Here is a 13,255-nt window from a genome sequence, read left to right on the forward strand (position 1 = left end):
GGCTTCTGGATGGGATTATGGGTGTCTTATTTTTCATTAATATTTTATGATAATTTTTCTCTAATGAGTATATATCATTTTTGTAATAAGAACAGTCTAGGTAAAAATGGTGTTGATCTGCAGATTATTGCAATTAAAGAACTTTTATATGTAGTAAAATTATTCAAGCACTTGAAATTTATGAGAAATGTAAATGGAGCCTATCAACATTAGCAATGGCTGTGATAGACAATCTAATTGGCACATTGGCTTTTCAATCATCCTCAAGGTCAAACATAATTATAAAAATATTAGTACCTTCTACTATAGCCAAGAATAATTTAAAATATGATGACAATTTGAAAGTAATGTTTTTCTTCAATGTATGATGCCCACCAAGCATATCAAAGCATTATTTGAAGACAATTTAGAGATTTACTAAATATTTGAAAACTAGCAAGATTCTTTACTTATGTTTAAAAGCAAAAATACATTTTACTCCCCAGGTACTTCAACCCTATATTAATTTTTTGTATAATCTACTAATTACTGTGTTAACCTGTTTTACAGAAATCCAATGTTTTGTTTCTTTGTAGTGAACCCCATGCACGGTTCTATGCAGCTCAGATAGTGCTAACATTCGAGTACCTCCACTCACTAGACCTCATCTACAGAGATCTGAAACCTGAAAATCTCTTAATTGACCACCAAGGTTATATCCAGGTACGAACTGAATATATTATATATAATGTATTTGAGAAAATACTAGGTAAGAAGTTGTATGTATTTCACAGCTACCAATATTGGAATATTTTTTTCTTTAAGGAGACAATTTTCTTCAATAGCTTAAACAGAGCTTATACTTATTCCCAATGCTGTTAAGAAAACAGAGAGTCCCCTTAAGGATAGACCCAGTTTATATCTCCTGTAATCTGTAGTTGTGAGCTAAGCACAGGCTCCTGCTTAAAGAATTAGTAACAGCTAAATTTGTGAGCACTCATTTAGTGCCACGTGTTATTCCAAGTGTTTTACAGGTAGCATCTCTTTTAATACTGATAACACCATGAAGTATAAATACTGTTGTTATCCTCATTTTAAGGCTGATGAAACTAAGGCACAGCAAGGTCACACAGGTGAAGTCAGAATTGAACCCAGACAGTCTGTCCCAAGTCCATGCTTTTTAACACCACAAGGCAGCTGCCAGAGGAGCCCCACCTACCAATACTGGGCTGGAGACAGTGTTTTCTTTCCATCTCTGCTGTCAGTAGAGTGGAAGCATCCTATTTTACAGTTATCAGAGCTCCTCAATGATGCTTTGCATTTGTGATGATACAATGAATGGCAGAGGACATGTTGGATTTAAGGGACCCTTCTAGTACTGCTTCATTTTTATTAAGGCCGTTTTTCTGGTTCATTTGCTCCTTTGTTGGAGTCAGGAAAATATTTAGCATGGGTTGTTTCAACTACATTCACTAAACACTGGCCCTCGTGGATTAGCCTCAATTATATTGAATTAATTTGTTTTTCCTGGTTTTAATTTAACCCTGATTTTAAACTTTCAACTTGGCTACAATAAATGCATTTATTGTGAAAAAATAATATTCACAATTTTTGTTTTCTTTTGTAGGTCACAGACTTTGGATTTGCCAAAAGAGTTAAAGGCAGAACTTGGACATTGTGTGGCACTCCAGAATATCTGGCTCCAGAAATAATCCTCAGCAAGGTATATTTACACTGTCATTACATAAGGAGTAGAAATATAAGGCATGAATCAATGTGGACTTTTATGAAAAAGTTTATTGATCTAATTTTACATTTTTATTTAATCTGAATTATAAATTTAAATCTATTTGCATAATTATTAAAAAATTATTTAGAATCTACCACTAATCCCATAAACTTTGTCAATATTAACTCTGAGTCTAGTAGAAATAGTGTTAATAAATTTGACCTCTAGATCCATGTTTTGAAGCCAAAAGCATAACCTTTTTATAATCATTCCCAGTAACAGGAGAGCAAGAAGCTCAGTCTGGGTTACACCAAGAGACAAATCTAAAGATGATATGTATTGGTTGTCAGTTCTTTATTTCAACTTTACCACTTACACGAAAGAAATTTATGTTAATTATTCTTTTAATTTTAGTTTAATCATAAATATATTATAGCAATTGGATAATTATAGTCTTACTGAAGACAGTTCTACTTCTCCAAACTGTGAAAATGTGGTGAGAGAAACTTGTCCTCGTATCTAAAAGGATGCTTTAACTTCTCTTTTCCACTGCCGTTCTTTGGTGTAGATAGCGAGAAAGGAGACATTAACAATACTGGGCACAGAAAGGCACAGGGAAAGAGACAGGGATAGGACACATGCCTCAGTTTAGAAACTGAATACCTACCCCCTGAATAATTGAACATGGGGCCTATAAAAGTGTTAGAATAAAACATAAGATTTCTTTCCGCTTTCTCTCATCTTTCACACCAAATCTTTCACTTCTTAGTCTTTTATCAAAATATCATTGCTGTTAACACATTTCCTGTTTTTTAACTGTACTTAACAAATACAGGGTGTGGCAAAAGTAGGTTTACAGCTGTTCCTATGGAAAATAATACAGTAATGAATAACAATATGGGAATAAACTCTGTGTTTCACATACTCACAACTGTAAACCTACTTTGCCTCACCCTGTAATACCATGATAGAATAAGCACCAAAACTTTAAAAATGTATATGTATTGTAAAAATAATAGATGTTCACTGTACAAAATTTGGAAAATACAGAAAAATATAAAGAAACAATCAAAACCCCTATAATCTCACCACCCAGAGATGTGTGTTTTTTTAAAAAAAAAACACCTTTTATATATTTTTATATGCATGTTATCATTGGGATATAGAGAATGTACGATTTTGTATTCAGCTTTTTTCACTTGAATGATAACAAGCATGCAAACATCATTCTAATGGCTTATTTGCAAGTGTAACCTCAGAATCTTTCACCTTTCTTCTGCTGTTGAATATTCAAGTTGTTTCCTTTTTGATTTTTCCCCCTCTTATAAATAACTGATAAATGTCTTGGTCCATAAGCTTTTTCTGCATTTCAAATTTTTTAGGCTAAATTTCCTAGAAGTGGAATTAGGGGTCAAAGGGTATGAACATTCTTAAGGTTCTCGATGCATATTGCCAACATGCTTTCCAAGAAGATATTAACATTTTATACTCCCTACCAGCAGCATATGAGAGTGCCTGTTTCACCGCTCTCTGCAGCGCTAGGTATTCTTAGTTTTAAAATCATTACTAATTTAATAGGCAATAAATACTATTTTAAGTCTCATGTCTTTGTTAGATTTGTTTTAATACTTATAACCGTTTGGTATTTCTTTGTGTGTGTATGAATTATTATTTCATGTCCTTTGCCCATATACTTATGGTAATTTAGTTTTTCTTGTTGATTTGTTTTCATTCTCTGTACCTAGGGCATTAAAAGCATCTGGCACATTTGTTATGAACATTAGCGTACAATCGAAAACAGAAATCAAAGTTTAGTTAAAGGATCTGGTTCAACATTACATGCTTTATTATAATAAAAATATTGTAATGAATGACAGCATTAGTGAGTTAAATTAAGAGATAAGCAGAGTCGACGCGCCCATTTCCATTAGCAAAACAAATTGCTGTTCCTCTTATACTTGCCTCTCCCTTTTAAAAAACATGCAGAAGCAGAACAGAAAGGAAAAGAAAAAAATATCTATTTATAGTATTATATTTTAGCTAATACTTTGAAAACTAAATAGTTTGTAAAGCTAAAATTTTGAGAAGAGGTTGAAATGTGGGGCGTGGAAAAGGTAGAAGATACATTTAACTAAAGATCTGGCAAGAATTCAGCTCATCCCTCTCCACGATTGAGCTACTTTTTCTTTTTCTTTTTTTAAATTATTTTGTGCTAGTAGGTTGTGCAAAATAACCTTAGCATTGTACATTTGGCTCATAATGCCCTTTCAGTATATGTGCTGCTGAAGCCAGTGCATTCAACACATTTGTTAATGTACATTATTTCCTTTCATTAGATATAGTCCTCGCAAAACCCCATGAATGATCTTTTCTGTATACCTTGTAGAGGGAGAAGCAAAATAGTAGATAGCTAACGGAAAGTATAGTTAAATATTTGCATATATTAAGTTCCAAATTAAGTGTTTGGAAATGAAGTGGATAGGATTATCCTTAGTATATTCACCCTCCTACAATTTAACAATAAAGCGTAGTTTGAAGTCAACTCCACTATTTATTATGAAGTCCAATATCTACTATTTTGTTTCAAAACTTTTGACATTCCTAAGCATTCTCTAGAAAACCTGATTCATAACATCATAGACCTGACATGGTCCTAACCCCCTTCCTATTTTTGAGCAACAATTGAATTATCCCAGTTTAAATAGGGAATATTTTATTGTCCATAATATTCTTAATGATTTTAGAAAGAAGATTTAATAATATTTTCTAATATCTAATTTCAATATTTGGACAGTCTCCCCTTATTCAATTTAAACCTGACCTGATACATTTTGTTCATTTCTTTTATTCCATCCTGAATAACTCAGTAACTGCTTTTTAAAAAATGTCTGTGCTTTAAAGTCATCTATGACTTCATTCTCTGCTGAGTGAATTACTAATTGACCTTTGGTGTTGGTTTCTCTTAGGGCTACAATAAGGCAGTGGACTGGTGGGCATTGGGGGTGTTAATCTATGAAATGGCAGCTGGCTACCCCCCATTCTTTGCAGACCAACCAATTCAGATTTATGAAAAGATTGTTTCTGGAAAGGTAAGAAATACATTTTATTCTTCTTCTCTTATTCATTATTTCTGTACATGAATTTTAAACTTTATAGATTGAAGCCATTTGATATCATCATAATATTATCCTAAATTCAAAAAGTGTGGGAACACCCAAAGTTCCTTCCCTTGCATCTAGCATTCATTAAAGATAACAGCATAACGTTAAATCATCAAAACCTCTTAAGAAAAAAGGGCATTTTGATAAATTAGCAAAAAATAAAATTTTCCATTTTTAGTATTTTTATCACTTACAGAACACAGCGTCATAGCCCTAATTCTCAGTGTTGCTTCAAATAAGTAAAACTTGTTAGTCACTTCATCTAGATATCTCCTTGGAGAGATGTTTGAGGGGCTTTTTAAAAAATATATATGCATTGCTCTTGCTTTGTCAGGAAAGACTTCTTGTTTGAATTATGTCAAACACTACAAAATTGAAAGTAAATATATAGTAGATATTTTTTAAGATAGAAATTCATAGAAGTTACACGAACAATTGTTCACATTCATTGTGATTATAAATACCATTGATCTTTAGCAAATATAGAAATAACATTAATTTTTCTTGACCATGAGTAGATTTACTGTAGGTCGTACAGTATTTTGCATTTTGTAATTACCCCATAAACCTTCCTTCTTTGACATTTATAATCCCCAGTTTTGTTTCCAAAAGTATTTGTTTAGAAGTAGTCATTCGCTCTTGCCTTGGCTTATACCTCAGGTCTTTTTAAAAAAAACTTATATGCATATATGTATAACCTATGGACACAGACAATAGTGTGGAGAAGGCCTGGGGGAGACGAAGGGAGTCAATGGGGAAGAAAGAGGACATCTGTAATACTTTCAACAATAAAGATAAATTTAAAAAAAATACTACAGTCAATTTTAATATAGATGGGCCTGCCCGACCGGGCATGGCTCAGCGGTTGAGTGTCGACCTGGGATCCAGGCGATCAGGGTTCGATTCCCAGGCAGGGCACATGCCCGGGTTGCGGGCTCTATTAATGACTCTCTCATCACTGATGCTTCTAACTCTCTCTCTCCCTCTCCTTTCCTTTCTCTGAAATCAATAAAGATATATTTAATATTTATATATAGGCCTGATTCTTCCTACTGTACAGCAAAGAAAGAGTAGGCTTTTTAAAATTCCCAGAAGGAGGTGTTCTATATTTATGATAAAGTTTATGAAAAGGGATATTTTTCTTATTTTCCCCTTTTGCTATTCTTACATGTGCTGTGCTCTATTTATTTGTGGGCTTTTCGTTTTTGTTTGTTTTTTAGATTACACAGAATATGACCAGGAAATAGAGCTTTAATCTTGACATGTCAGTACCCTGAGATGTGATGTAGTTGACTTTTTTGTATTTTGTGACCTTTTAAGGCAGAGATTAGCCTAATAAACCTAAAGAGTCTGGAAGGAGGCAGAGGAAAAGTCTCTTTCTTTGTATCACACCCAGGTTCACACTCTACATTCAGTGTGAAAGCTGGTAGTCAGCATCAGTGAACTTAAAATTTGCAGTGTTAACTTAAAAGTTACAATGTTAAGAAGGTAACCTAAATGTCCATAATATAGTCATTTATCTTTTTTACCGAGGCCCAGATTTAAATCATGGACACTGTATAGCTGGGCTGTAAGAGTAAGACACCAATAAAATGAGTCTATCCATAGGCTCCACGTCTTAATATAGTATGTCCCATATCTCATTGTGCATATGCAGTCTACTGGGGTCAAAAGATTTTCAGTTATATTTAAATGCACTTTATGGGAAAAGTTCTATGAAAAGTACATACCTCCTACAGATAAGTAAACTAAAGCTAGGATTGAAAATTTTACAGAAAGGCAGAATGCAGTACTGAAGTAATTAAGCATCAGTGCTGTCCTTGTTATCTTTGTAGCTCTCTAGGATTCAGATTGCTTATGTTTGTAGTTGTCTTCACTAAACAGAATGTTAAAGTCACAGTAAAGGAATCTTTGAGATGAACAAAAGAAAACACCAAGACAAATTCATAGATAAGGAAGTGATTTAAGAATTTGGAAAGTGATTATGCAAACTCTCAAGAGAGAATCAAAACCAAAGGTCATATGAAAAATGATGAGAGAACTAAAATACTTAAAATTGCAGAATGGAAGAAGCATATTTTACCAATACAAAGACTAAGGATGCAGAAATAGTAATAATTCCAAATGATTTAATTGCTGGTAATCACAAAGTTCCTGAATCTTTACTGTATTGCTTTTATTTATGCTTAAGTTTCTAAAAGGAACCAAATTATCTGACAAGGATGCTGTCACAAGTAAATTTCATTTACTTTGAAAAATTACTTTAATAAAAATGAATATATCTTCACCTGTGTGAATTGGCCTCAGTTTGCCAATCATTCTGTGTTGCATAACATTTTTTCAGGTGTTTATGAATATGTTTTTATTTCCTATCAAACTTTAACATTTAGGATCCAATATTAGCTTAGAGCAACATAAAATTTTGTGATATCACAATATTTGATTTTTTCTTCATTTATTTAGAAAATGATAGGGTGTTTTGCTTTTAACTGAAGGTGCCAGATTGTCTCTCCCCATATTGGATATAAAGTTATTTTCATTCTTTGTTCCCTTTCCTCATTTAAAGTAGAACTCTCATGAAAGCAGACTATTGCCATTAACTGATCTCTAGGACCTGTATTATTTGAATATAAAATCATATTCACCATTTCCCAATAAAATCACCTGTTTCAACACTCAAATCCAAACTTAGATGTGTCTCTCTCCATATTACAAAAGTTTTGTCCCTTTAATTAACCTTTTCCCACCCACTCCCCCACCCCCACATATATCCATAACCCAAGGACACAGGTAATAGTATGGGGGATGCCTGGGGGCGAGGTGGATTGGGGTGAAGGGGATCAATGGGGGAAAGAAAGGAGACATCTGTAATATTTTCAACAATAAAAATAAATTTTTTAGAAATGTCCCTCTGCTTAGTAGCTAAAAGCCAAATAGGAGACTAACTAGTTTTAATTTTTTTTAATTATTCAAGTTATTAAAAGTCCAGTTATGGCCTATTATTTGTGAATCCTATATATGTAGTTAAATTTTTTAATGGTTTTAATGATGCAGTATATCATTTAAAAAAATATACTTTCATCCAGAATTTTTTTCTCATTTAAAAAAGAAATTATTATTTTATGTAGCAGCATTTTATGTTTATATTTTCCATTCTGAAACCATGTTATAAAGATTATAGGTATCAGTGACTTATCCAACTTAAAATAAAATGTATTTAATGAAGTGGTTAATTCACTAAAGTACATATATTTGAACATTAGATTGTTAAGTACTTTCTCTACTACAATATTGTAACTCAAACTGGTATTTTTAAATACACAGAGAGATGATCAGTCAGCTTGTTAGATTCTCTCCTACACATATTTTGCCTTTAAAAAAACAAAGGCAGTGTTTGAATGTCAAATTATTCATGCAATATTAAGGTTCAAGTTTAAAAATGCACAGTTAACAGAACAGTCTTAATAATTCTCGCATTTTATGCCTCATCCTTATAATGCATGTGCTGCGTTTCTGTAGTCTTTAAATTTCATGCCTCAGTGCCATATACTTTATGACAATAATCAGTGGTGGTTTCCACAGCAACTCTATTTGAGTGCATTACTCTTAGAAATATGAAGGTTAATATTGCGTTCAGAAATGATACTTGCAAATAAGGCAGTCAAGTAACAGCTGTTGGGGAAACCATTACTTTACAGCCCTTGACTTATGTAATTTAATAAAAATTGTTAGCTTCATTATATGTAAAGTAAATATTATTCCACATTTAATGAACACCAAAAATGTACAAGGAAACACTGTACAAAAAATAAAGTTGTAAACATATGCATATATAGAATGATCAAAGAGTTGGTTTAATTTTTCCTGAAGGGAAATTCACATTCACAAGAAGGGTAATTGATTAACTGCCAAATGGCTATTCCTTATGTGTCCAGGGTCTCAAAGACCATTCCCAGGTTAGGAGATTCACTAGATAGACTCGGATAATTCAGCAGATAGTGATAATCAGGGAATGGATACCTTACACTGTAACGCATACCTTCATCGTAAGGTGCCTTTCTAGGAAAAGATACAAAGCAGAATCAGCAAAGGGAAAAGGCACATGGGGCAAAGCCCAGAGGAAGCCCGGCACAGGCTCTCAGGAGTCCTCTCCCAGTGCTAAAGGGTCTTCTTTAAGAAGAAGAAGAGAAAAAAAGGTAAATAATATAAATAACAGAATAGCAATAAATACATATCTATCAACAATTACTTTAAATGCAAATAAATTAATTGCACCAATCAAAAGACTACAGAGGCTGAATGGAGAACAAAACAAGACCCTTACGTGTACTGTCTACAAGAGACTGACTTCAGATCGAAAGACACACAGAGACTGAAAAAGCATAGGGATGGAAAAAGATATTTTATGAGAATAGAAACAAACATACAAAAAGCTGGGATAGCAATACTTACATAAAACAGACTTTAAAACAAAGCTATAACAAGAGACAAAGAAGGACCCAGCAGTTCCACTTCTGCGTATGTATCCAAAGAAACCCAAAACACTAAATCGAAAAGACATATACATCCATAGGTTCGTTGCAGCATTATTTACAATAGCCAAGATATGAAAGCAGCCTAAGTGCCCATCAGTTGATGACTGGATAAATAAGTGGCGCAAATGTACAATGGAATATGACTCAGCCATAAAAAAAGAATGAGGTCTTGCCTCTGCAACAACATGGATGGCCCTAGAGGGTATTGTGCTGGATGAAATAAGTCAGAGACAAATACCATGTGATTTCATTTACATGTGGAATCTAAAAAACAAAATAAACTAACAAGCAGAATAGAAACAGACTCATAGATACAGAGAACATTTTGACTATTGGCAGACGGGAGGGGTGTTGGGGGAATGGGTGAAAAAGGTGAGGGATTAAGAAGTACAAATTGTTACAGAACAGCCAAAGGGATATAAAGTACAGCCTAGGGAGTATAGACAATAATATTGTAATAACTGTGTATGGTGTCAGATGGGTACTAGATTTATTGGGGGATCACTTTGTAAGTCATATAAATGTCTAATCAGGTTGTACACCTGAAACTGATATATTGTACATCAGCTGTAATTGAAAAATAAAATATTTAAAGAAAAAACTCTGAAGTGAAAAAAAAGCCAAGTCCTCTTCCAATGCAGTCACAAGGATGCACTTAATTTCTCCAGGAACAAATTGTGACGGCACTAGTGAAATGTTGTCTACCAGGGACGCTCATCAGAGACTCTGTGCACCCTCTCCTAGCACATACTGAAAAGCCAGGCTCCCAGAACAAAAGCACATGTTCCCGATAAGCCGTATCATTTGTACAAACAGCCTAGGGACAGTGGGCCACTCATATCCTTGAGGGAACGTTTCATATCAATGTGAGGACTGTTACATTCCATTTCCCAGGTACCTGCCAGGGACCAAACTTGCAAGCAGGCCTTTCACAGCACTCTCAGGCTTGCTGTGTTCTCTCTCTCTACACAAGCTCTGTTTCCTAAGTGACATTCACATATGCAAGTATACCATTACACTTTGTCTAAGACACCATTGGTCATGCTCTTTGGGAAATTAAAATACCATTTTCTATTTGTCCATGGCTACTCAGAAGTCATTTTCATAAAATACAAAAGCATTTTTTCTATTTGCTTAAAACCTAGGGCCGTTTTTCATACCTCTTTGTGATCATTTAAAATTCTTATTAATACCTGCTTTGACAGCCCTTTACTCTAGTGTAGTCTTGTGGGCAAATACTTGTAACTTGTTTGGCAGGAGAGGGAATGAGAACGGGGTGAGTAAGGGCCCTCTGCAACCATCTGGATTTTTTTGTATCTACCACTGTATCCGCATGGTAAGAGATCAAATCAGAGAGCCCACAGTTGTGGTACCAATATTGATGTGTTTGTTTGTTTTTTATTGTCCTAGATCTTTCTGTTTATAGGTAGGATCCATGTTGATTAAAATTTCCCAGGGTCCTATGAGGCAACGTGGAACTTGGCACCACATCTATAGAAAGCCTAATGGATGAAAAGTTACTCCTTTTGAAAAATTAAGTATTGTATGTACTGATTTTTGCTAGATAAATTCTTTACTGGGACTGCAGATTTCTAAGAACTGTACTTAATTTATAAGAGATACTTTCCTTAAAGTTATTCCAACATACTTGTGGACAGAAGTTAATAGATTATTATTTGTCAGCTGTGTGCAAACTCTTTTGAGTCATTTTGGCCCAGTAAATTTTACAATTTTAAAATTTAAGTCTCTGGTGCATAAAAGCTAATGAACTAGTTAAACGATCTTTTCCCCTGCCAATTTCTGAAGAACAGCAATAAAAGTTGTCCCTTCTTCTTTAGTCAAAGATCAACTTTGTAATTTTTGTTCCTAAGCTGCATGTAGACAGATTTGATTTTGGCTTTATTTTATTCCTAAAAGAAAAAGGAAAGTCAGTAAACCAGTTAGTGAATTTAATTTAAATTACCCAGTGTGGATACAATAAAACATGAACTGCTTCGCTTTTTGGATGCAACTTCCTCTTAAATTTTTAGGAAATAATAGTCATTACTGAAACCAAAACATACAAGATTTTATAATGGGTGCTGAAAACAGAACAATATTCTGTTGAGTTTGTTCAGTTCGGGGTGAGTTTGTTTCATAGTTGGTTTAACTATTACATAATGTAATTTGACAGTTGTTTAGGATGTCAGCTATATTCACAATGTTGTCCTTACTAAACAGGGTTACAGTTGTCCATTTTCTCCCTCTCTCTATCAAATTTTAAGCACATAAGAAAAAAAGAAAGTGTTTGTTCTGTAAAGTAACAGGTGAAGCATGAGACAAGAAGAAAGGAGGGACCTCCTGCACTCTCCACATGACTCTTCCAGCACAAACTGTCCTTGGTTGTCTGGAAACGTAATGATAATACTGCTCTCTTCCAAGTTCCTTCTTTGGTTCAGAAATTCAGCATCAGATCATTAAATGTTATTCTAATGAAAAGGTTGAAAAAATGAAAATATATTGAATTAGTGCCTGCAAGATGCTAGGCACGATGCAAGGCAGTTTCATAAAAGTGATTTAGTTTCTTTTCCTACCTGCCAGCTGAAATATACTCTCAATGTTTTATAGAAGAGTTAACCGAGACTCAGAAAGGTAAAGGGGTTTTCTCCACAGCACAGAGCGTGATGTAACTGGAGTTGTACTTGGAAGCCAGGTATTCTTTCTGCTAAAGAAAGAGCGTGGTAGAATTTTTGAGATGATGAGAATGTTCGGTTTTATTTAGTTTAACTCCCCCATGTAGGTAAATCAAGACTCAGAATTACCCAACGGCACTAGGAACTTTGTGGCAAAGCAAGAAACAGAATCTGGTTCAGCGCTTCACTTACTGTTCCTTCACTTGGCTGCAGTGACTCCTCGCAGCTTAGTTGTGTTCTTGCGTTACTGATCTTTTCTTCCCCGCCTCCTTGGCTCGGTCCTCTCTGCACACCTTCATTGGTGGTCTCACCCGGTTTCATGACTTTTAATGCCAGCTGACAATTTCTAAATTCACTTTTTTAGTCCATACCTGATTCATGAGTTACAGACTCTTGTATTCAACTTCCTACCTGAGATCTCCACTCTGTCTAATAAGTATCTTGAATTCACCCTGTCTAAAACTGACAGCTTTTTGTTTTCCCTAGCTACTGTGTTCCTCCCACCACCTTTCCCATCTCAGTTGATGACAACACCATCCCTTCAGTTACTCAGGACAAAACACCCTGGAGTCCTCACCAATGCACAGGAAAAGCATGTTGACTCTATCTTTAGAAGACAGGCAGAATTAAACCACTTTTTACTGCCTCCACCACCGTCTTCTGAGTCACTCGAGTGGGTCTTTGAAAATGTTAAATCAGTTCCCGGTGCTCCTTTCAGAAACCTTGCACTGATTCTCCATTTTCTTCAGAGTGAAAAATAAAGACCTTACAATGCAAGGTTTTGTGAGGAGTGATAGGATGGCAACGTTTTTAAAATACCACTCTTACCACTAAGCTATCTGTTTTCCTCACTAGAATGTAAACTCTATGAAGAGGGGAATTTTGTTTACCACCATACCCAAAGCACATCAGTGCCAGCACATTGAAGGTGTTCAATGAGTATTTGTCCGATTTGAATATATGCATTCATTAAATATTTCCGAGCTCATCATATATGCCATACCAGTGCTGGATACAGCAGATCAGTGTGGTCCCTGCCTTCAGGAAGCTTTCATGAGTGGGTGCCCCGTCAGGGACAATGACTCATTTGGTCTTCTGTGTATTCCAGTGTCTGTGTCTTTTAAATGAACACAGATAATTTTGATACACACCGTGTGTTCTGTTTGTCTGTACCTCACT

The 13,255-nt window shown here is 34.7% G+C and overlaps 1 protein-coding gene across 7 annotated transcripts in view; it reads left to right on the plus strand.

Moving 5' to 3' along the window:
• Positions 1-13,255, plus strand: part of PRKACB (protein kinase cAMP-activated catalytic subunit beta) — a 94,122-nt gene that overhangs the window by 72,074 nt on the left and 8,793 nt on the right. For all 7 annotated transcript variants that reach the window (XM_081144731.1, XM_081144728.1, XM_081144727.1 and 4 more), the window contains 3 exons: positions 576-702; positions 1,607-1,702; positions 4,675-4,797. In XM_081144731.1, coding sequence (XP_081000857.1) covers positions 576-702; positions 1,607-1,702; positions 4,675-4,797 — 346 coding nt within the window. The remainder of the gene's footprint in view (positions 1-575; positions 703-1,606; positions 1,703-4,674; positions 4,798-13,255) is intronic.

Source organism: Miniopterus schreibersii (assembly GCF_964146895.1).
Source record: "Miniopterus schreibersii genome assembly, chromosome: 8".
NCBI classification, from domain to species: Eukaryota; Metazoa; Chordata; class Mammalia; order Chiroptera; family Miniopteridae; genus Miniopterus; species Miniopterus schreibersii.